General features: G+C 56.3%; 1 protein-coding gene across 1 annotated transcript; it reads left to right on the top strand.

The window, feature by feature from the left end:
* The first annotated feature begins 1,623 nt into the window (after window positions 1–1,623).
* Window positions 1,624–21,588, top strand: EIF4EBP1 (eukaryotic translation initiation factor 4E binding protein 1). The gene is made up of 3 exons (XM_008274005.5): window positions 1,624–1,783; window positions 19,315–19,494; window positions 21,126–21,588. Exons 1-3 carry the CDS (start codon window positions 1,639–1,641, stop codon window positions 21,155–21,157), a joined length of 357 nt encoding a protein of 118 aa, XP_008272227.2. The 5' UTR covers window positions 1,624–1,638; the 3' UTR covers window positions 21,158–21,588.
* The last annotated feature ends 1,125 nt before the right edge of the window (window positions 21,589–22,713 follow it).

Here is a 22,713-nt window from a genome sequence, read left to right on the forward strand (position 1 = left end):
AGACCCAGAAGAAGCTCCTGGCTCCTGGCTTCTGGCTTCGGATCAGCCTAGCTCCGGCTATTGTGACCATTTGGGGAGTGAACCAGCAGATGGAAGACTTCTCTCTCTCTCTGCCTCTGCCTCTCTGTAACTCTGCCTTTCAAGTAAACAAATACATCTTACACACACACACACACACACACACACACACACCCCAGGCTGCTCCTGTCCCACCCTCTTCCTGAGTTACTCCACAGGCTGCAGAAGTGAGCCTGAACCATAGTCGTGACTCAGTGAATCCGGAACCATCTCCTCCTCTTGTGGCTCAAATTCCCCCTGCCCCAGGCAGCTGCTCCTGGGGAACCCCCCTCTTGGCACTCCATTCCCAGGCTGGATCAGCTCAGCGGGGCTGTGTTGGGATGAACCGAGAACACCCGGGCGTGCTGGCGCCAGCTCAAGGCCGTCCTGAATTTTCTGTTGATATTATTCAGTATCCTCAGAAGCATTTCATACAAGAAGAACTGGGTCTCTGTGCCCCTTTAGCTACTCAGAGAAATTCCACCGGCCTAAAATGATAAGAGCATTCCACTGATGTAAAAACGATAAATGCAGTCTCTTGGGCTCTCTCGGGTGCAGTGAGCTAGGCTGGGCTGCTGCCTGTGATGCCAGCATCCCGTGTCCCATGTCGGACCTTGGGATCGAGTCCTGGCTGCTCCATTAGGGGTCTAGTTCCCTGCCAGTGTGCTTGGGAGGGCAGAGGAAGATGGTCCCCAGTACTTAGGCCCCTACCACGGGCATGGGAGTCCAAGATGGGGCTCCTGGCTGTTCTGGCCCTTTGGGGAGTGAAGCAGCAGATGGAAGATCTCTCTCCCTTTCTGCCTCTCAATTAAGTAAATAAATCTTAGAAAATAAATAAATAAATAAAAGCAAACAAGGAGTTCCCTTCCCGTCCTGTGTACTGGCCAGGCACAGCAAGATGGGACCAGATCTGCTCCCCTCCCAATCTTTCTTTCTTTCTTTCTTTTTTTTTTTACCTGTAGCTGGAAGGAACACAGTAAACAGGGCCTTGCAGTGCTGAGCCCACCGACTTAAAGAGGCCTCACGGGGAAGACAGAAGCAACCGCGGCTTTTCCCAGCAGTACCCAAAGTACAAGGACATGTTAGGAGGGTCATGGGAAAAAGTGGTGCACGGTTGGCCGCTGCCCCAGCACCTATCACGTCGGGACCGGTGCACAAACGACGCCAACTTTCTCATCTGCTGAAAGAGGGCACGCAAGAGGCGAGGCTGGGGCGGGGGGCAGGGGGGTCCCGCGCACACGCACGAAGCCTTAAAGTGGAAACCAGGCCGTCTCCAAGGGTGCCAGGCCCACCGGGGTCCCTCTCGCAGCGCCGCCTCGTCTCTGCCCCCTGGAGACCAGCGCGGCCGACACCAGGGCGCGCGCCCCAGCGCGCGGGAGGACGCGTGGCCACGGCGGAATCCCAGGGTGGCGGGGCACCCACGTGCAGCGGGCGGCGGCCGGGGTTGGGTGGGGCGGTGCTGCGCGGACTACAAATCCCAGGGGCGCGTACCCGAGGCGGCGGAAGGGGCGGCCTGGGGCGGAGCTAGGCGGGAGACTTGGGAGGGAGGCGGGAGGGTTGCGGGGCAGTGCGCGGGAGACCATGTCTGGGGGCAGCGGCTGCAGCCAGACCCCGAGCCGGGCCATCCCCACCACTCGCCGGGTGGTGCTCGCCGACGGCGTGCAGCTCCCGCCCGGGGACTACAGCACCACCCCCGGCGGCACGCTCTTCAGCACCACTCCGGGAGGTAAGCGAGGGCTGGGGGCGCCGGGGGTCGGGCGTGGGGGGCGAGGACGATCCGGCCAGGCCCGAGCAGGCGGAATCGGGAGCCAACGCCTTGGACAGGGTGTCCGGGCCCCCGGGCGCCGCTCCTAAAGCACGGTTAGGGGACTTTCAGGGAGTCTGCGAGGGGTCGCGGAGGAGGCAGCGCGCCTTGCCTGCGCCCTGGGTGCGTGGTGCAGCCCGGTCGGTTCCCACTTTGCGAGAGAGCCCGCTGAGTGTGCCCTCGGCGAGCGGACACACACGTACACGCCCGCAGGACTGCCACATGCTGCGGGGTGCTGCCCCCTGTGGGAGTCCAGGGCAGGTCTGAGCTGGGATGGGGTGGGGTCAAGTGGCCCGCAGACCGAGGGGAGGCCTGGCTTGGCCTGGAGTTTCAAGTGGGATGGGAGGGGCGCTCTCCTTTGGAACCCGCGGCCCTCTGCTTCCCGAGGCACCCTCTGGCGGGTCTGGGGCGGAGGGCGCTCCCCCGCGGCGCCGCGTCTCCCGGGCACGTGGGCCTGTGTCCCCGCCTTGGAGGTCCCGGGCGCCGCGGCCAGGCCCGTGCAGAACCACACGTTCCCCTGCCAGGGGGAAGGAGGGGGCGCCGTGTGACCTCCCTGGGAGCAGAGGAGGAAGAGGAAGCTGCGCCCGCACGGCTGGGGGCCAGCCCTGGGCTCCTCCCCGGCGCGAGGCATTCCCTGTCCGCTCCGGAGCCCCGGCGCGCGGCGCTGATGAAACCTCCCCGCCCGTTTGCATGATGAAATGCTGGGTCTCTGCGCGGCTCGCCACTCCCCGCCCACCCTCGCGCGGGCCGCGCCCCCGGCCGCCCCGCTCGCCTTCCACGCTGCGTCCCGACCCGATCCCGAGCGCCGTGGACCCTGGTGGCGCACAGGGCGCAGCCTGTGGCCCCGGCCCGGAGGCGGGGGCTCGCAGCCTGGCTTTTCTGAGCAGCTGTCCCACCACCAGCGAGCGCGGCCAGAGCCCAGGGCCTCGGCTGTTGCAAAAGCTGAGGCTCCTGGGTGTGCGTGCCCATCCGCGCCTCCCTGCTCTGTGCGCGGTGGCCCAGGGCGCGAGTTCGCTGCCCGCGGCCACATGGGCTTCCCAGCTGCGGCAAGCCCTTTTCTCTCCTCTTTGTGGCTGGATCGGGTGGGTCAGAGGGGAAACTGTAGCCAAGGCTGCTGTTCACTGGACACTCCCACTCGGGGTTCACTTTGCACTGGAAAGTGTGGGCGGGGGTGGGCGCAGCACAGAAATCCCTCTGCCTTTGCAAGGCTTCAGTAAGGAGAGAGGGCAAGGGAGCTTCCGCCTCAGAGTGTGCCATAGGATTTGAGGCCACCTGGGAGTCAGCTAGCAGGAGTCTTAAGCCAGTTCCTTCTTATCTGTGGGGCAGGCACAGCTGCTAGTCCGTAGCCTGGGGAGACCAGGCCGGCCTCTGCCGTGTTGGTGAGCCTGGTCTACCTCCGACAGCAAGCTGTGGGATTTCCTTCCAGAATGCACTGCACCAGGCGCCTTTGCCAGGGTGGAGAAGCCGGACCTCAAGCTACTGGTTCTCAGTCCTCAGTGTGGTGGGATTTCCTGGGGTCCTCGTCTCCGTGCGGCTGCAGGCTTGGTAGGTCTGGGGTGGCCTGGGGTTCTGCATTTCTAAGCAGCCCCCAGTGACTGGCCCACTGCACCTGGATGCTCAGGGTTAGTGGGGTATGTGCAACTCCCCTCCCCTCTTCACATCCCTGGGGACTCGTGGAAAAGTGATGGTTCTCTCCAGGTAACCCGTGAGGTTGGACTGGGCATCAGGCTGGAGAGCCAGGCTTACTATACACACACACAAACACGTGCGCATGCACACACACATAATTTGTTTTCCTTTTATTTGAAAGGCAGAGTGACAGAGAGAAAGATCTTCCATCTGCTAGTTCACTCCCAGAATGCCCGAATTAACCTGAACTGGGCCAGGCCAAAGCCAAGAGCCTGGAAACCCATCCAGGTCTCCTATGCCGATGTAGGGACCCCACACTTGAGCCAAGCATCTGCTCTTTCCAGGCTCACTAGCAGGAAGCTGGGTCGGAAGCAGAGTAGCTGGGGCTGAAACTGGTGTTCTGATAGGAGATGCCAGCGTTGCAGGCTTAAGCCACTGTGTCCCAACACCATCCCCAGGGTGAGCCAGGCTTTCGGTGGAGTGTCTTCATGGGTGCCTGGCTACCTTACCTGCCGCTTACCTGTCGGCTCCTGGTGAGCAGCTGTTACAGTGGCTGCTGCAGCGAGTGGCCACCATGTTTGTCCCTGGAGGAAGGAAGCAGCAGTTAGCTTAAGCCATCCCTGGGTTCACGTTAGCTTAAGCCATCCCTGGGTTCACGTCCTCACCCTACTCTCCATGCTAGCTTCCTGCTGTGGGCCACCCTGGGAAGCAGCAGGTAATGGATCAAGGGGCTGGCTCCCTGCCATCCACATGGGAGGCCTGAATTAAGTTCCTGGTTCCTGGTTCCTGGCTCCTGGCTTCAGCCTGGCGCAGCTCTGTCTGTGGTGGGTGGGCATTTAGGGACTGAGCCAGTGGTTGGGGGACCTTTTCCTCTGTCTCTTGCCTTTTAAGTAACTAAGAATGTTGACAAAGAAACAGCAGAACCTTTGAATGAGTCAGAGGATTTCTTCTGTCCCTTTCCCATCAGAATCCAAATTCCCAGCTTCATGTGGCGTGTTTGAGCCCAAAGCCTTAGCGGGGTTGCGTGGGTGATAGTCCTCCCTCAGCCCTGTGCCTGGATAAAGGGGAACCAGAGGTGAGCAGGTAGGGCGGCAGGTGGTAATGGCACCCTGTTTGGTTAGGCAAACAAGGCCTGTGCCCACAAAGCTTACTTTGGAGCACCTCCCGAGTCTTTGGCTTTGGAACAGACGGTGCTGGGGAGAGGGAAAGGTGGCTGGGCACCACCACCAGGGCACAGCCGTGTCCTGAGACCTCAGCCACACAGAGGGGACATCATTAAGGACGGTAAGGCAGTGAGGAAGCTGGACTGGGTCCTGAGCTGAGCTCCCCTTTGAGGGGCATCCATGGTCCTCATTAAAGATTTTGACTGGGGCCGGCACTATTTGTAGTATTAGACTAAGCCTCCCACGTGGTGCTGGCATCCCATATGGCGCCAGTTCGTGTCCCAGCTGCCGTCTTCCAAAGCTCTCCGCTTATGACCTGGGAAAACTTGGGCCCCTGCACCAACGTGGGAGACCCAGAAGAAGCTCCTGGCTCCTGGCTTTGGATCGGCAAGGTGCTGGCCACTGTGGCCATTTGGGGAGTGAAGCAGTGGATGGAAGACCTTTCTGTTTCTCCCTCTGTGTGTAAATACACTTCTCAAATAAATAAATAAATAAGTCTTTATAAAAAAAAAAAAAAGAGAGATTCCTGCACCGTGGTGTATGGATTAGGCTGCTGTCTGCAGTGCCAGCATCCCATCTGGGCACTGGTTGGAGTCCTGGCTGCTCCACTTTTTAAAAAAAAAAAAAAGATTTATTTATTTATTTGAAAGACAGAAAGACAGAGGCAGAGAGAGAGAGAGGGAGAGAGGGGTCTTCCATCCTCTGGTTCACTCCCCAGATGGCCGCAATGGCCGGAGCTATGCTGATCTGAAGCCAGGAGCCAGGAGCTTCTTCTGGGTCTCCCATGCGGGTGCAGGGGCCCAAGGACCTGGGCCATCTTCCACTGCTTTCCCAGGCCACAGCAGAGAGCCAGATAGGAAGTGGAGCAGCCAGGACTTGAATCAGTACCCATATGGGATGCCGGCACTGCAGGCGGCGGCTTTACCCTCTACGCCACAGCGCCAGCTCCGTGGTCTACTTCTGATCCAGCTCTCTGCTAATGCACCCCGGATAGGAGTGGAGGGTGCTTGAGCCCCTACCCAGATGAAGCTCCTGGTTCCTGCTTCTGGATTCAGATCTGCCCAGCTATGGCTCCTGGGCCTTTTGGGGAAGGACCAGCGGATGGAAGATCTCTCTTCCCCTCTTTGTCTGTCTCTCCCTCTCTCGCTGTAACTCTTTTGAATAAATAAATAAATGTTTTTGAAAAAGAAAAATTGAGTAGCTAGGACTGGAACTGATGCTCAGATGGGATCCTGGTGTTACAAGCAGTGGCTTAACCCACTGTGCCACAACGCCAGCCCCTAAACTTTGAATTCAAGTTTTCTACCAACTTTTTTTTTTTAAGATTTTACTTATTTATTTGAGAGGTAGAATTAGACAGTGAGAGGGAAAGACAGAGAGAGAAGTCTTCCATCCGCTGATTCATTCCCCAAATGGCCGCAACAGCTGGAGCTGAGCTGATCTGGAGCCAGGAGCTTCTTCCAGATCTCCCATGTGTGTGCAGGGGCCCAAGGCCATGGGCCATCTTCTACTGCTTTCCCAGGCCTTAACAGAGAACTAGATTGGAAGAGGAGCAGCCAGGACTAGAACTGGTGCCCATATGGGATGCTGGTGCTGGAGGTGGAGGATTAACCTACTGTGGCACCATGCTGGCCCCCACAAACATTTTTTGCACTTAATCTTAGCCAAAAGGCCAAGAAGCAATCCACAAACTTTTATTCAAATTTATTTGTTTGAAAGAGTGATAGTACAAGAGAAAAAGAGCAGGATCTTCCATGTGTTGGTTCACTCCCCAGGTGGACATAACGGCCAGGCCTGGGCCAGGCTGAAGACAGGAGCCCTGAGCTCCATCCTGGTCTCCCACGTGGGTGCAGGGCCCCAGGGACGTGGGCCATCCTCCACTGCACTCCCGGGCCACAGCAGAGAGCTGGCCTGGAAGAGGGGCAACCGGGACAGAATCTGGCGCCTTGACCGGGACTGGAACCCGGTGTGCCGGCGCCGCAAGGCCGAGGATTAGCCTATTGAGCCGCGGCACCGGCCAACCCACTGTTAGTAAAGCTGGATTCTTAAAATTTTTTTGATTAGCGTGTAATCCTTATACATTTTATGGGGTTCAGTGTGATATTTCATCACATAATATGCATCATAAACCAATCAAAGCAGACAAGAAGCCAATCTTATTTTGAAGGATTTGCTGTGTCTGGACTTGAAAGACAGTTTGACCTTGAAGGCTTGGTTGCTTGTTAGGAAGATGGAGACACCCCAGATAAAAGCATAAGCATCAAGGGAGTAGAACGGTGGGTGCTAGGCTGGGGGCTGGGAGGTCCAGATGTTGGCAGAAGGGTGCAAGCTTGCAGTTACAAGACGAATCAGTTCTGTGGGAGTAAGTTACGGTGTGGCGACGATGGTTAATGATATTGTATGGTTTGCTGGAAATTAGCTAAGAGAATAGATTTTAGCAAAATCCTCAAACCCCCTCTTCCCATGACTGGGGACCTCATTTCTTTATTTTAAAGATTATTTACTTTGAAAGGCAGACTGGCAGATCTTTCATCTACTGGTTCACTCCCTAAATGACCACAACATCCAGGGCTGGGCCAGGCTGAGGCCAGGAGCCAGGAGCTCCATCTGGGTCTCCCACATGGGTGCAGGGGTCCAAGCACTGAGGCCGTCTTCCGCTGCTTTCCCAGGAGCGTCAGCAGGGAGCTGGATCAGAATTGGAGCACCTGGGACTAGAACTGGTGCAGGCTACTACACAATGCTGGAAAAGTTTGCATTTCTACTAGCTCCCAGTGGTTTGTCCAAAGCCCTCAACACACACACACACACACGATGATCATAGTAATCATGCCACAATGTGATGTCAGCCCATCACATTGTACACTTTGCTATTTTTTTTATTAAGATTTATTTTATTAATCTGAAAGAGTTACAGGGGCCGGCACTGTGGCGCAGTAGGACCGGGAGGAGTGAGGCGTTTCCTCCTGTGGGCTTCACTTGACCTTGTTCTAGAATAGTCAGGAGGGCATAGCTAGGGGCCGGCGCCGTGGTGTAGCAAGCTAATCTCTGCCTGCGGCAGTGGTTCTGATCCTGGCTGCTCCACTTCCCATCCAGCTCTCTGCTGTGGCCTGGGAAAGCAGTGGAGGATGGCCCAAGTCCTTGGGCCCCTGCACCTGCATGGGAGACCTGGAAGAAGCTCCTGGCTCCTGGTTTTGAATCAGCCCAGCTCTGGCTGTTGTGGCCATTTGGAGAGTGAACCAGTGATGGAAGACCTCTCTCTCTCTCTCTCACTGTAACTTTGCAAATAAGTAAATAAATCTTAAAAGGAAAAATAAGAAAATTGATTACTGCCGCAGGTGATAGTTTCCCGAGAGAGATGCTTATTTCGGATGTGAATTCTTGGATGTTTAAGCAGACAACGCACACCGTGTTGCTTTCTGGTCTCAACACTGGCGCCACTGCCAGCGCTCTCCCCCTCTGATCCCCGATGGCTGAGTCCACGTGTTTGTTTACTGCCCGTTGCCTGGGCCTCTCGGGAGGTGCCTTCACAGTGGGTCTGACTCACCTGTGGCTCCTTCCCACACCTGCGTCAGGAGGGGACGAGCTGGGAAGCACGCTGGGGTAAGCTCCTAGTTTCTCTGCTCTCAGGCCTGGGTCTCAGCTGGCCGAGAGAGAATGTTGGACGTTTCTTTCCTGTCCTTTCAGTTGCAGGTGACAGGTGTGGATCTCAGTTTGTCCCCTTTCTCCCAGTATTACTGATACTGCGTTAATCCTAGTATTGAAAATGGCAGGTATACTGAGGTTACTTTTCTCAGTGTTATTGAGGAGGGAAGAGAGGGAGAGAGAGAGAGAGAGAGAGAGAGAGAGAGAGAGAGAGATCTTCCACTTGCTGGTTCACTCCCCAAATGGCCACAATGGCCAAGTTTGTGCCAGGCCCAAGCCTGGAGTCTCGAGCTTCTTCCGGGTCTCCCACCTGGGTGCCAGGGCCCAGGCATGCTGGCCATCCTCTGTGTTTTCCCAGGCACATTAGTCAGGCGCTAGATCAGAAGTGGAGCAGCCAGGTCTCTAACCAGTACCCATAGGGGATGCTGGTGTTGAGGCACCCACTACACCACAATGCCAGTGCCCCCCTCCCCTTTTTCCTTTCATCTTATTTGAAAGGCAGAGAGACAGAGACCTTCCATCTGCTGGTTCACTTCCCAGATGCTCAGAACAGCCAAGGCTGTGTCAGGCTGAGTCCAGGGACCTGGGACTCCTGGTGGCAGGGACCCAACTCCTGGAGCCATCACCTGCTGCCCCCCCAGTGTGCATTAGCAAGAAGCTGGTGGGCTGGCACTGTGGTGCAGTAGGTTAATCCTCTGCCTGTGGTGCTGGCATCCTGTATGGGCGCCGGTTCGATTCCCGGCTGCTCCACTTCCAATCCAGCTCTCTGCTGTGGCCTAGGAAAGCAGTAGAAGATGGCCCACGTCCTTGGGCTCCTGCACCAACATGGCAGACCAGGAAGAAGCTCCTGGCTCTGGCTTCAGATCGACCCAGCTCTGGCTGTTGTGGCTGTTTGGAGAGTGAACCAGCGGATGGAAGACCTCTCTCTGCCTCTGCCTCTCTGTAACTCTGCTTTGAAGTAAATAAATCTTTCAAAAGAAAAGAAAAGAAAAAAAGGAAGAAAGAAAAAGAAAAGAAGCGAAGCGAAGCTGGGTCAAGTACAGGTAGCTGGGACTCCAGCCAGGCACTCAGGTGTGGGCAGCAGCTTCACTACAGCTGCAAACACCTGCCCCAGGAATAGGTAACTTCTGCCTGTTGCCATTTGGGTACTTAAGGGCATGAAAGAAAGAGTCCTTTTTTTGAAAAAAAAAAAAAAAAGAAGAAGAAGAAGAAGAAGAAGATTTTTCTTTGAAAGGCAAAGTTACAGAGAGAGGTCTTCCATTCGCTGGTTTACTCCCCGAGAGGCCGCAACTGCCAGAGCTGGGCCGATCCGAAGCCTGGAGCCAGTAGCTCCATCTGGGTCTCCCACATTGGTGCAGAGGCCCAAGCACTTGAGCCATCTTCTACTGCTTTCCCAGGCCATAGCAGAGAGCTGGACCAGAAGTGGAGCAGCTGGGACTTGAACCGGCGCCCATATAGGACGCGGCTTAACCTGTTACTCCTTAGGGGCCTGTCCCAAGAGAGGGTCCTTGTAATCCCACGGAGAGAGGTCAGCTAGGGCTTGCACTGTGGTGTAGAAGGTTAAGCCTCTTTCTGCACTGCTGGCATCCATATGGGTGCTCCACTTCCTATCCAGCTCCCTGCTAATGGACTTGGGAAAGCACCAGAGGATAGCCCAAGTACTTGGGCCCTTGCACCCATATGGGAGACCCAGATAGAGTTGCAGGCTCCTGGCTTCGGTCTGGCCCAACCCCAGCTGTTGCAACCATTTGGAGAATGAGCTAGCAAACGGAAGATCTCTTTCTCCTTGCCTTTCTGTATCTCTGCCTTTCAAATAAATAAAATAAATCTTAAAAAAAAAAAAAAAGAGAGAGAGAGAGCGCTCAGCTAGGAGACCCAGAGTGTCGGGGCTTCGCAGCAGCTCCTGGGACTTAGTGCAGTGGGCTGGATGGGTTACTTACTGCTATATCACAGGCCATCCCCAAACTCAGGAACCTAAACGAGAGTTTATTTCCCTCTGTTCTCAGGGCTGGTTGAGCATTCTTGGCCCATCGTGCCTGTGCTGATTCATATGTCTGCGGAGAGTCAGCAGCTGGGTCCCCCTGGGGCTGGAAGGTCTGAGTGGCCCCACCCACGTAGCAGGGGCGTTCCTAGGGCCCTAGAGAAGCCCCAGCCAGCTCATTTACACGGCAGTTTCCAAGGTTGCCTAAAGCTTGGGCTTGGAAGCCCCATCTCATCGCTTACTAAGCAGTCTATCGTTCAGAGCACAGTGTTGGGGCCAGCCCAGATTCCAGGGGGGTGAGGGAATAACGGCCCTTAAGAGAGACTGCCTGAAGGCCAGCACCGCGGCTCAATAGGCTAATCCTCTGCCTTGCGGCGCCGGCACACCGGGTTCTAGTCCCAGTTGGGGCGCCGGATTCTGTCCCGGTTGCCCCTCTTCCAATCCAGCTCTCTGCTGTGGCCCGGGAGTGCAGTGGAGGATGGCCCAAGTGCTTGGGCCCTGCACCCCATGGGAGACCAAGAGAAGCACCTGGCTCCTGCCTTCAGATCAGCGCGGTGTGCCGGCCGCAGCGTGCCGGCGTGGCGGCCATTGGAGAGTGAACCAATGGCAAAGGAAGACCTTTCTCTCTGTCTCTCTCTCACTGTCCACTCTGCCTGTAAAAAAATAAATAAAAAAAAAAATAAAAGAGAGACTGCCTGAGCACCCGGCCATGGGCAGAGTTAGCAGGCTGCCCCCGAAACGGGCCAGCCCACAGAGACTAGCCCTTTGAGGGCAGTTGGCCACCAGCTGGGCCAGGAGCAGGTGCGGAAGCAGACGGGAATCGCAGGTGTGTGAGTCAGCTGGGGGCTTTGGGATAGAGGAGAACCTTCCCGAAAGGACTGGGTCAGAGCTCCATGGCAGTCTGCACGCAGATGGCCAGGATGCCAGGCCACTGGGCAGTGAGGACCACGGCACTTAAAAGAGCTCGTGGAAAATGGGAAGAAGCAGCTTTCTGAAGTCCATGCATATACGGGATCTTTGAAACGTTCGTGGAAATGCATATTATGAAAAAGCTTACAATGGATTTTGAAAATTTCTTGCACCAAAATAAACTTTTAGTTTTGTTTTCCACCAAGTTTTGGAACTTGGGGGAAACAACATTCCGCTTTGCGCTGTACCTCTCTCCAGACTGGGCTTCAGGGGAGCCCACGCCAGCCCCGCCCCACTCAGCATTCCCAAGGACAGTCATGTCCTTGATGGAGCCAAGCTTTTCTTTAAGATTCATTTATTTATTTGATAGGCAGAGCTAGAGAGAGGCCTTCCATTCACTGGTCCACTCCCCAGATGGCCGCAATGGCCAGAGCTGCACTGATCCGAAGCCAAGAGCCAGGAGCTTCTTCCGAGTCTCCCATGTGGGTGCAGTGTCCCAAGGACCTGGGCCATCTTCTACTGCTTTCCCAGGCCATAGCAGAGAGTTGGATTGGAAGTGGAGCAGCCAGGTCTCGAACCGGCGCCCATATGGGATGCCGGCACTGCAGGCAGTGGCTTTACCTGCTACGCCACAGCACCAGCCCCCTCTCTTCTACTCTTAAGAAAGAAGGGGGAAATGGGCCTGCATGAGACTGCTGTGGCTTCCAGAACAAAATAACAAACACGGGTGCTTAAACCACCCAATGTATGTTCTTGGTTCTGGGGTCCAAGATCAAAGTGCAGCAGGACTGGGTTCTTTTGAGGCCCCTCCCTGCCTGGTCGGCAGCCACTTTCTCCCTGTGTGCACACAGTCTTCTGTCTGTTCAGACCTCCTCTTCCTGAGATATCAGTCAGGTTGGATCTGGGTCCCCTCCCAGGGACCAGCACTGTGGCAACACGGACATCTCACACGAGCGCAGGCTCCACTCCCGGCTGCCCCACTTCCGATCCAGCACCCTGTGGCTGCGCCTGGGAAAGCAGCAGAGGAAGATGGTGGGAGTCCCCGGCCCCTGCACCCACATTGGAAACCCAGATGGAGTCCCAGGCTCCTGGCTTCAGCCTGGCCCAGCCCTGGCTATCTCAGCCATCTGAGGCATGGACCAGCAGGTAGAAGATTCTCTCTCTCTCTCCTTCCCTCTGTCACTCTGCCTTTCAAATAAACTTTAAAAAGAAAAAAAAGGGCCCCCCCTTTTATTTAAACATGATCGCCCCTCTCTCCCCCTTCAAGGCCTATCTCCAAATACAGGCACATGGTGTCATATCGGGGGACCAGGGCCATGACAGAAGACTTAAGGGGGGGGGGGGTGCAGTTCAGCCCGTAGCCAGGCCACTCCCCTTTCCCACGGGGACAGCAAGTGGCACTTTTTTGTGGGCGTTTCGGAGAGTGGACCCCCAGAGTTCAGGGGTGGTCTCTCCCTCACGGGCGGGAGCACATTGGCGTGTCTGGGGGTTGGAGAGGGAGCTTGGCCAGCCCTGTAGGATCAGGAGTTCCCTGTAAAAGCCTTGTCCTTGGCCTGTCCTTCACACATGAGGGCCTCTGAGGGAGGGGCCAGCCAGGAGGGAGAGCTTGCAGGCCTCAGTTTCTAAATGCAACTCTCACTGCCTGGTTGTCCCCGGCTGGCAACAGGTGGCTTCGGAAGCCTCCCGGCCCTGCAGAAAAACATCAGGGGCTTGGCTCTGTGGAGAGTTCCCGGGGTTGGGGGTACAGAAGAATCCCGGGCCAAGCAGGTGCTTCCTGCTTGCCAAGTGGCCTGCGTGTGCGCGCGCGTGTGTATGCCCGTGTGTGCGTGCGTGTGTGGCAGGACCGGAGAGAGTAGGGGCCGCCCTGGTAGACCCAGGCTGCCCCAGTATGTGCCTCTAGGTTGACACAGAGCTTGATTTTTTTTTTTAACAGTCCTGGAGTATTTTACTGCAGGCTGCTGGCTTGTGCAGGAGCTGAGTGAGCACAGTGCTCACCCCTCCCCCTGACCCTGTTGTGAAATTCCTGTGCCTGGAACGCAGACAGCAGTTCTAGGAATTCCATCCTTGTACTCTGGCTAAGTCCCCGCCCCAGTCCCTCATCAGGGGAAGAATGCCCCTGCCAGGGGGCGGGCCAGGGCCGAGGGAGGGACGCGCAGGGCTCAGTTTACAATGGCTGCAACAGTAGGGAAGCAGAGAAGCAGGCGTCTGGTCTCCCTCGGGGGACATGCTGTCCTGGACAGGCGCTGGGGGGTCTGCCAGACGTCGGACCCCTCGGGTGGGCGGGTGGTGGCCCAGTCGGCCTGGCTCATGTCAGACAGTGGGGGTGTGAGCCCGCGGGCCTCAGTTCTTCATCTGCACAGTGGGTGGGACAGTGTGTCCTGTCGGAGGGGGACCTAAGGCCTTGCGTGTCGGCTGTGAGCAGGGTGGCGTCTGTGTCCGCCTCGCCTGGGGACCTACGCGCGTTCATGCAATACCAGCACGCTTCTAAGAAGCTCGCGGACAATGGCACTAGAAGAGTATTTTGGTGTAGAAACTTTTGAAAACCATGGGGAGGGGTCTTCCAAAGTTTGTGGAAAATGTGCATCATGGAAAAAAAAAGTGTGGATTTCAAAGTCTTCTGCAACAGAGTGTTTCCCTTTTAATTCCATTCCGGCCACGTCGCGTCATCACGTGGGAGAAGGCACAGATCTGTGTGTTTCGGCCTCCGGGGGCCTGCCTGTTCCCAGCCCGGCCTGGCCCAGCCCCTGATTTTATTTTTTTCTGGAGTTGTATGTGCTCTGCTGCATGGTTGTCTTTTTAGTAGCAGTTTTGTAGAATTTTTTTTAAAGATTTATTTATTTATTTGAAAGAGTTACAGAGAGAGAGAGGTCTTCATCCGCTGGTTCACTCCCCAGATGGCCACAGTGGCTGGCACTGAGCTGATCCGAAGCCAGGAGCCAGGAGCTTCTTCCGGGTCTCCCATGTGGGTGTAGTGTCCCAAGGACCTGGGCCATCTTCTGCTTTCCCAGGCCACGGCAGAGAGCTGGATCGGAGGTGGAGCAGCTGGGTCTCGAACCAGCGCCCATATGGGATGCCGGCACTGCAGGGGGAGGATTAACCTACTGCGCCACAGCGCTGGCCCCTGGGAGAGACTCTTGACATTCGTTCGTTCCTGTAGTTAACATTCACGGTGAGGCTGTTTTGTTATTACCCAGCTCCTGTGACTAAGGGCTGAAGCTCTCCCTCGGAATTGAGGGACTGGCTATGTGATGAGCCCGGCGCTGGCCCCGCAGCTTTTGCCTCCAGCCCCGTGCTATTTGCATGAGAGGCACCTGCCAACAGGCAGGTCCTAAAAATAGATGGCACATCAGAGGTGCTTTAAAAATAGTTGGAATGAGCTGAGCACAACACTCTGGTTTCATAGGTGAAGAAACTAGGTCTCTTATAAGGGGTGTTTGTATTGCTTTATAAATTCCACTTCTCTGTGAACTTTTTAAAGTACCCCCCCCATAGGTACCTATACCTGTTGTATGCCCACACTGTCTGGAAGATTTGAGGGTTTTTCTCCTTATTGTCAGCATTGTGAAGTTTCACCGTAAATGTGAGTTAGTGCTTTTTGTTTTGTTTTACTTTAAAAGCTGTATTTATTTATTTGAAAGGCAGAGTTACAAAGACAGAGAGAGAGAAAGAGATTTTCCATCCTCTGGCTCATTTCCCACATGGCCACTGTAGTGGCCAGAGCAGGGCCAGGCCGAAGCCAGGAGCCTGGAACTCCATTCTGTCTCCCATGTGGGTGGCCAGGGGCCAAGCACTTGGAGCAACTGGACTGGAGCCGCTTGACCTGCTGGGCCACCTGCCCCAGGGGTCCAGTTTTTGGCTGTGTGTTCTCTCTGCCCAGGGCAGAGCAGGGTTGAGGCGCCCCCTTCTGGAGGTCCATGGTGACTTAATTTCCTGGCACCGCCCTGGTTCTGCCAGGTGGTGGTGAGACTTCCTGCTAACAGCCCCAACCTCATTTTCCATGATGCCTCTAATTCTTTTTTTAAATATTTTATTTGAAAGTCAGAGTTACTCAGAGAGAAGGAGAGGCTGGTTCATTCCCCAGTTGGCTGCAATGGCTGGAGCTGTGCCAATCTGAAGCCAGGAGCCAGGAGCTTCCTCCAGGCTTTCCCACGTGGGTGCAGGGGCCCAAGGATTGGGCCATCTTCTACTTTCCCAGGCCACAGCAGAGAGCTGGATGGGAAGAGGAGCAGCCGGGACTTGAACCAGTGCCCACATGGGATGCTGGCACTGCAGGTGGTAGCTTTACCCACTATGCCACAGTGCCGGCCCCTCTTCTAATTACTGAATCACCTGCTTCTTGTTAGGGCCCCTTCCTGGATGGAGAGGGGTCTCTGACAGGTGGTGAGGAAACAGGCCCTGTGTTCCAGAGTTTATGTGGGACAGCCCCCCCATGTGACACCACCTCTGTCACAGACTCTGATGTACACATATGCAGCAGGTCAGGGGTGGGGGTCGGGGGGACCATGCCTGACCAGCAACCTTTGAGCTTCCACTTCCAGCAATTTCAGCCAAAGTTCTCATTAAAAAAAAAAAAAATCATTTGTTCATTTAAAAGGCAGAGTGACCGAGAGAAAAATCTTCCATTCACTGGTTCACTCCCCAAATGGCAGCAACAGCCAGGACTGGTTCAGGCCACATCCAGGAGCCAGGAACTCCATCTGGGTCTCCCACGTGGGTGGCAGGGGCCCAGGCGCTTGGACCATCGTCTGCTGCTTTCCCTGGTGCGTTCGCAGAGAGCTGGATTGGAAGCAGAGCAGTCGGGACTGGAACTGGCGCTTTGATGTGAGGCAGCTTAACCCTCTGCTCCACCAACGCCAGTCCCTGGTTCGCATTTTTGACAACGCAGGGCTGTGTAGTTTTTGCCTCATTTGCAGGAGGCTTCGGGAGTCTGCAGGTCACTGTTGCTCACTGTTAAGTGAAGTTGAGTCGCGGTGGAGCCCGTGGATGATGGGAGACAGACTCGGTAAAAGGCAGTGGCAGCTTCCACCAAAAGTGCACGTCCCCGTGTGGCCTCCGCCTCTGGCTCCTCGCTGCCCCAACTCCATCAGGTGGCTTCGTGGTCACTTCCCCTCCTCCTGTGTCCCCTGACTTGGTAAACGCCACTGTTCACCGCCCGCAGCTGCAACACTCCCATGTGTGTGTGTGGGTGGGTGGGGGTGGTCCTGGCTACCACCTCTGCTGACGTCTAGTTTGTAGGTTTTATTAGTACCAGTAATGATTTAAAAATCATTGGGGTGTGTGTGTGTGTGTGCGCGTGTGTGTATGCACTGCTTGGATATGTACCCCTGAGAGTTGGAAGCGAGTCTTGAGATCTGTGCACTGTCCATCATAGCCACATAGCTCACCATATCCAACAGGTACAAGCAACCTAAGTGTCCACGGACAGGGGAAAGATAAACAAAATGTGGTCCGTCCCTGCCAGCGAACATTATCAGCCTCGGAAAGGAAGGAAATGTGACCCAGGCAGCAAAATCGATGACCCTTAAGGACATGATGCCAAATGAAATAAGCCAGTCATTGAAAAGCCAAGTACTTAGGGCTGGCGCTGTGGTGTAGCAGAGAAAGCTGCTGTCTACAGCGCCAGCATCCCATATGAGCACCGGTTCCAATCTCAGCTGCCCCACTTCCAATCCAGCTCCCTGCTAATGCACCTGGAAAAGCGGCAAAAGATGGCCCAAGTCCTTGGGCCCCTGTATCTGCATGGGAGACCCGGAAGAAGCTCCTGGCTCCTGGCTTCGGCCTCGTTCAACTCTGGCTGTTGTAACCATTTGGGGAGTGAACCAGCGGAGAAGATCTCTCCCATTTCACAGATAAGGAAACTGAGCCCCTCTCCCCCAGCAGAGGATGCAGGGGGTACTGTCCAGTGTCACACCGCTGTCTCTAAGTGCAGCCCGGGCCTGGATTCTTTCCTGTACACCCCACTTCCTACCTCATGAACCCAGCAGTGGATTCTCACCTTCCCGGTGATGATGATGGGGTGCGGCCGGGGCAGGGCGGGAAGAGTGGGAGTGGGTCATGCAGGTGACACTTCTCGTTGCTGTCTGTCTCTGTCTCTGCCCCTGCGACATCCCACGTCCTCCTCGGCCCACTCCCGTCTTTGACATTGAAGTTGACTCCTGCTGTGGTTGCAACAAGATTTGCCTCCCGAGCCCATGCAGACGTGCGGTCCCCAGAGTCATAAATGGGTGGCACTAGGAGGGTGGCAGCTGGGCAGGGTGGTGGAGCTTAGTAGGTGGGCCCGGCGGGGAGGTCCTTAGGTCCTGGGGGCGTGCCCTCAGGACAGAGTTCTCTGGAGGGGGCTGGTTATAAAAGCCTGAGTGGGGTCCCGCCCGTCTCTGCTTCCTGGTTTGCCACACCACCTTCCTCTGCTCGCGCTCTGCAGTCGCCACCCCCCCCTCTGGCCTCACCAGACGGCCCACCCAGTGGGGCTGCTTGAACGTGGACTGTGAGCGTCCAGGTCTGTGTGGCCAGAGGAACCTGCCCCTTTCCTTGGCAGCTCGGCTCTGTTCGAGCAGCGACAGGCTGACTGGCGCGGCTCCTCTCCGGGGGTTTACGGGGAGGCCACTGTTGAGCACCGAGCCATGAATCTCAGCGGTGAGATGCCACTCATCCTTGTCCTTAAGTGAGGGAGTGAAGGATAAGGAAGGGCATCCCCAGCGTCCTTTTTTTTTTTTTTAAGATTTATTTATTTAGGCCGGCGCCGCGGCTCAGTAGGCTAATCCTCCGCCTTGCGGCGCCGGCACACCGGGTTCTAGTCCTGGTCGGGGCGCCGGATTCTGTCCCGGTTGCCCCTCTTCCAGGCCAGCTCTCTGCTGTGGCCAGGGAGTGCAGTGGAGGATGGCCCAGGTGCTTGGGCCCTGCACCCCATGGGAGACCAGGAGAAGCACCTGGCTCCTGGCTCCTGCCATCGGATCAGCGCGGTGCGCCGGCCGCAGCGCGCCGGCCGCGGCAGCCATTGGAGGGTGAACCAACGGCAAAGGAAGACCTTTCTCTCTGTCTCTCTCTCTCACTGTCCACTCTGCCTGTCAAAAAAAAAAAAAAAGATTTATTTATTTATTTGAAAGAGTTACACAGAGAGAGAAGGAGAGGCAGAGAAAGAGAAGGAGAGAGAGGTCTTCCATCTGCTGGTTCACTCCCCAGTTGGCTGCAATGGCCGGAGCTGCACTGATCCCAAGCCAGGAGCCAGGAGCTTCTTCCAGGTCTCCCACATGGGTGCAGGGGCCCAAAGACTTGGACCATCTAGGTTCTTGCAACACCTATTGAGAGGACCCAGATAGACTTCCTGACTCCTGGCCCCAGCCAAGCCCAGCCTTGACTTGCAGGTATTTGGGGAGTGAACCAGCAGATAGAAGATCTCTCCATCTGTCTCTCTATCACTCTCTATCTCAAACAAAATGGAAAAAATGAAAATAAAAGGAAACTTGATTCCACTACTGTATACAGAAAACCAGATTCACTTACCATAATAGAAGGTAATAATAAAGAGAAATATGACACCAGACAGTAGACTGCATTGCGCTGAGGGCTCTGAGCGTAAGGCCAGCTCTTTGTTGAAAAGAGAACAGTTAGCAAATGTTATAGGGACTGGCGTTGTGACACAGCAGGTTAAGCCATTTCTAGCAACACTGGCATCCCACATCAAGTCCCTACTGCTCCACTTCCAATCCAGCTCCCTGCTGATGCACCTAGGGAGGCAGCAGAAGATGGCCCAAGTCCTTGGGCCCCTGCACCCACATGAGAGACCAGGATGGAGTTCCTGGCTTCAGTGTGCCCCAGAACTGGCTGTTGCAGCCATTTGGGGAGTGAAGCAGCAGATGGAAGATTCTCTCTCTCTCTCTCTCTCTCTCTCCTCTCTCTCTCTCTCTTTCAAATAAGTAATAAATCTTAAAAAAATAAAAAAAGAGACTACTAGTATCATACTGCAGCTTTAGGGGTAGTTGGGATTAGACAAGAAGAATATGAATGACCTTCTCATTGTAGGATGAGCGTCCTTTATCTCAACTGCAAGGTCAACCACAGTCACTGTGGCTGCCTGTGCTGCAGGCAGGGGGCCCCCGAGGGGCTTCACCAACCTCCCTTTGCCATGCCAGGCACCAGGATTATCTATGACCGGAAATTCCTGATGGAGTGTCGGAACTCACCAGTGGCCCAGACACCTCCAAAGGACCTGCCCACCATTCCCGGGGTCACCAGCCCTGCCAGTGATGAGCCCCCGACGGAAGCCAGCCAGAGCCACCTGCGCAACAGCCCGGAAGACAAGCGGGCAGGCGGTGAGTGGCTGGGCTTAGCCAGGCTGTCCCTTGGGGGAAGGGGACTGAGTCCCTAGGAGGGAGATGCTGGGGACTGTGGCCTGCCCTCGGAGTCCAGAGTGGTGGGGCGGGGCTGGGGAGGTAGCACTCTTGCTGCAGCCAACTCGCTCCCGTGAAAGGGGCCCAGGAACCTCAGGATATGTGATTTTGGCACCCTCGGGTGCCCTGTGAGGAGCCGTCCCTGAAGCATTGCCGTGTGCGGGGCGGGAGATGGCTCCTAGTATATCACGCATCCGAGGAGTAAGACAGACATGTGGATGCCTCCTGCTGGGGTGTGATCCCGGGGGCAGACAAGCGGGCACAGTGTGGCCCGTGTCTCTGCAGCGTGACATGTGGTCGCTGGTCCTTCCAGAAGTCACCCCCCATCGCCCTGGCCACGGGTGTGAGTGACTGCACTCTTTGCGGCACGCTCTGTAGCTTGCCGGGCGTGGGAGCAGGCAGGGTGCCGTGTAAGCGCTTCCGTCCGGGAACCTGGAGTCAGCCTGGGACCCGCTGACCCTTCACCCAGACAGGAAGCAGCTGCCACCTCGGGCTGGGCTGGGTCTGCTGACAGCAGCAGAGTCGTCACCCTGGACATGAGTCACGGTTATCTTCGGGAACCCGGTGTCCCAAGACAGGCAGCCGTCGCCTTGCCTTTGAGCCGTGGGACAGGAGGTGGATTTGGATGGGTGCAGAGAGCAGGGGGACGTGATGCCTAAGGCAGCACCTCCACCCACCTTCTGCCTCCATGGCGCTGTGCAGCCGACTGGCCTTCACCCCTGCTTGTACCCTGTGCTCTGCCCCGCCCCGCCCCTGCAGTTCCTAGAGTTCCACACCATTTTCATTCCGCTTAATTGGCTGTGAAGCAGCCCAGGCTGCTCCTGCCCTTGGGCCTCCGGATTTCGCACTAAGCCCAACCAGAAAGAAAGGCCAGCCGTCTCCCTACTGGGGGCCGTGGCAGGCAGCTTGCTCGTAGAAACTTGGGCCCTGCCCGGCATTCCACAACAAGAGGAAGAAGGCCTTATTTATGCAGCATGGAACGCTTGGATTATGTCGCAGCAGAGAGACAAGGAGGGGAGGCAGGGAGGGGCTGAATCAGCCAAGATGACTGCTGTTGCGTGGGGCCAGCTCCGCCCGCGTAGCTGGATGCTTGCCTAGTAGGTTAGGGGAACCATTTTCCAAGCCGGAAATGTGGGCTGCGTGCTCTGAGGGGGTTGATTTTTTTAGGAATACTTTTTGATGAGGTTGCTTTTTATGAAGCCCTGAGTAGCCATTCATTCACTCTTACTAAAATAATAAAAATGACTGAAGATCCAGGACTGTCACTTGGGGGTTTTCCCCATGCAGGGCGGGGAAGCAGTTGCTCTCTCTTCTTTGGGGGGGGGGGGGGCGGGGACTGGGGAAGACAGCATGCACGCTGCCGGCCTGTGTGGCCAAGAATCGCTAGCCTGGTCCCGCGCGCCCTCTTCTCTTGCTGGCAACACACACCCGGCCACTGCTCCGCTTGCAGGAATGACGGACAGGAAAGAGGGGGCCTCTGGCTGGCCTCTGACGTGTCAGTCTGGCCGCGTGCCGGTCACTTAACCTGGTCTCCTGCCCTTATGTCTCCCCAGGTGAAGAGTCACAGTTTGAGATGGACATTTAAAGGACCAGCCGTCTAGCGAGCAACGCCCCGGGCCCCTGAGACCCTTCTGGGTGAAGAGTCACACCAGCCAGGCCTTAGGAAAGTTAACTGAACTGGGGCAGGCGTCGGGGTGGGACTGGCCCCCACTCCGGCCCTCTGCTCCCCCACTCAGGGCACCCGCCTCCCTTCCTCTCTGTCACCACCAGCACATACCTCCGTGTGCCTCTGTCGGTGCGGGAGCTGCCACGCCAAGGGCGGTGGCTCTGGCACACCCTGCAGCCTGGACCTGGACGCGGACCTCAAGGGAGCCCTTTCTGAAGGATGTCTGGCTCTTCCAGCCCTCTGGGGGTGCACCCTCCCCTTCCTCAGGTTGGGGGTGCCTGGGGAAGCTCCTCTCCCCTTCCTTCCCCCACGAGAAGCAATAAAAGCCACCTTCACTGTAGGGGCCGAGAGTCGGGCCCTGTCTGAGCTCTTTTCAACCCTAAGCGGTGACCAACACCAGCTGCCCTGTGTATAGAGCCCTCCCTGTACATTCTCCTCTCCTTTGGTTCTCACGCTGGCTCTGTGGGTAAGTAGAGTGCCCGTTAGCTTCCTTTTACAGCTGACCAGACTGCCCCACGAGAAGCCAGTCAGTGACCCGTGGGGCAGGGTTTGAGCTCAGCTGCTCCCACGAGGCCATCAGCCCCTGGCCTTGTGACCCCGTCACCCTCCCCCCCAGGGCCCAGTTCCATGTACAGAGGCAAAGGGAGGAGCTGAAGCCTTGGCCACTGTGCCGTGTTTTGGGTCCAGGTGCACTTGCTCTTTGTCGGGTGGTCCCTGTGTGTGGGCTGTCATGGGAGACGCAGGCAGGAGGCAAGCTGCCTGCCTGACGGACTTTCAGGATCTGCCCGTCAGAAGAGGCGTGCGTGTGAGACAGTGTGAGGCTGGTTCCCAGTGAGTAGCTGTGTGTGTGCTAAGTCTCTGCAGGAGGAGCTTCCTGGAAGTGATGCCGAAGCCAGGCCCTGCGAGGGAGTGGCTCTGGGGACAGTGTTACAGAGGTCAGGTGACTGGGACTTCAAGGGCCCCTTCTGGCCAGAGCAGCAGTGTGTGTGGGGATGACTCTTACAAGTGGTCCTAGAAGGGTCGTTTTCTGAGGGCCGTGAACCCCAGGCAGGAAATGTTGCCGAGGAACAACCGGCTGTGCTGGGGGCGGGATGACCTTGACCAAGGCTGCTGCCTGGTGTGGCCTCTAGAAGCCGTGGGTTCAGCTTGTGCCTTTTGGGGAGCAGTAGGCACTCACTGGCCGAGCTCCTGGCCTCGCCTTTTCTATTTATTTATTTCAAAGGTAGATGGAAGTCAGTGTTGTGGCTTAGCAGGTAAAACTACTGCCTGCGACGCTGGCATCCCATATGGGCACCATTAAAAGCCCTCACTGCTCGACTTTTGTTTCTGTAAGATTTATTTTATTTGAAAGGCAGAGTTATGAGAGTTATGGAGAGAGAGAGAGAGATCGTCCATCCGTTGGTTTGCTCCCCAAATGACTGCAACGGCCGAGACTGGGATAGACCAAAGACAGGAGCCAGGATCTTAATCTCTCA

This window comes from Oryctolagus cuniculus, chromosome 2, assembly GCF_051225735.1.
Source record: "Oryctolagus cuniculus isolate XC-2025 breed Fujian yellow rabbit chromosome 2, ASM5122573v1, whole genome shotgun sequence".
In the NCBI taxonomy this organism is placed as follows: domain Eukaryota; kingdom Metazoa; phylum Chordata; class Mammalia; order Lagomorpha; family Leporidae; genus Oryctolagus; species Oryctolagus cuniculus.

Coding starts and splice junctions, on each gene's coding strand:
- EIF4EBP1 (XM_008274005.5), top strand. CDS start 1,639: ATGTCTGGGGGCAGCGGCTGCAGCCAGACCCCGAGCCGGGCCATCCCC. Junction 1,784..19,314: donor CTTCAGCACCACTCCGGGAG/GTAAGCGAGGGC, acceptor TTGCCATGCCAG/GCACCAGGATTATCTATGAC. Junction 19,495..21,125: donor GGAAGACAAGCGGGCAGGCG/GTGAGTGGCTGG, acceptor ATGTCTCCCCAG/GTGAAGAGTCACAGTTTGAG.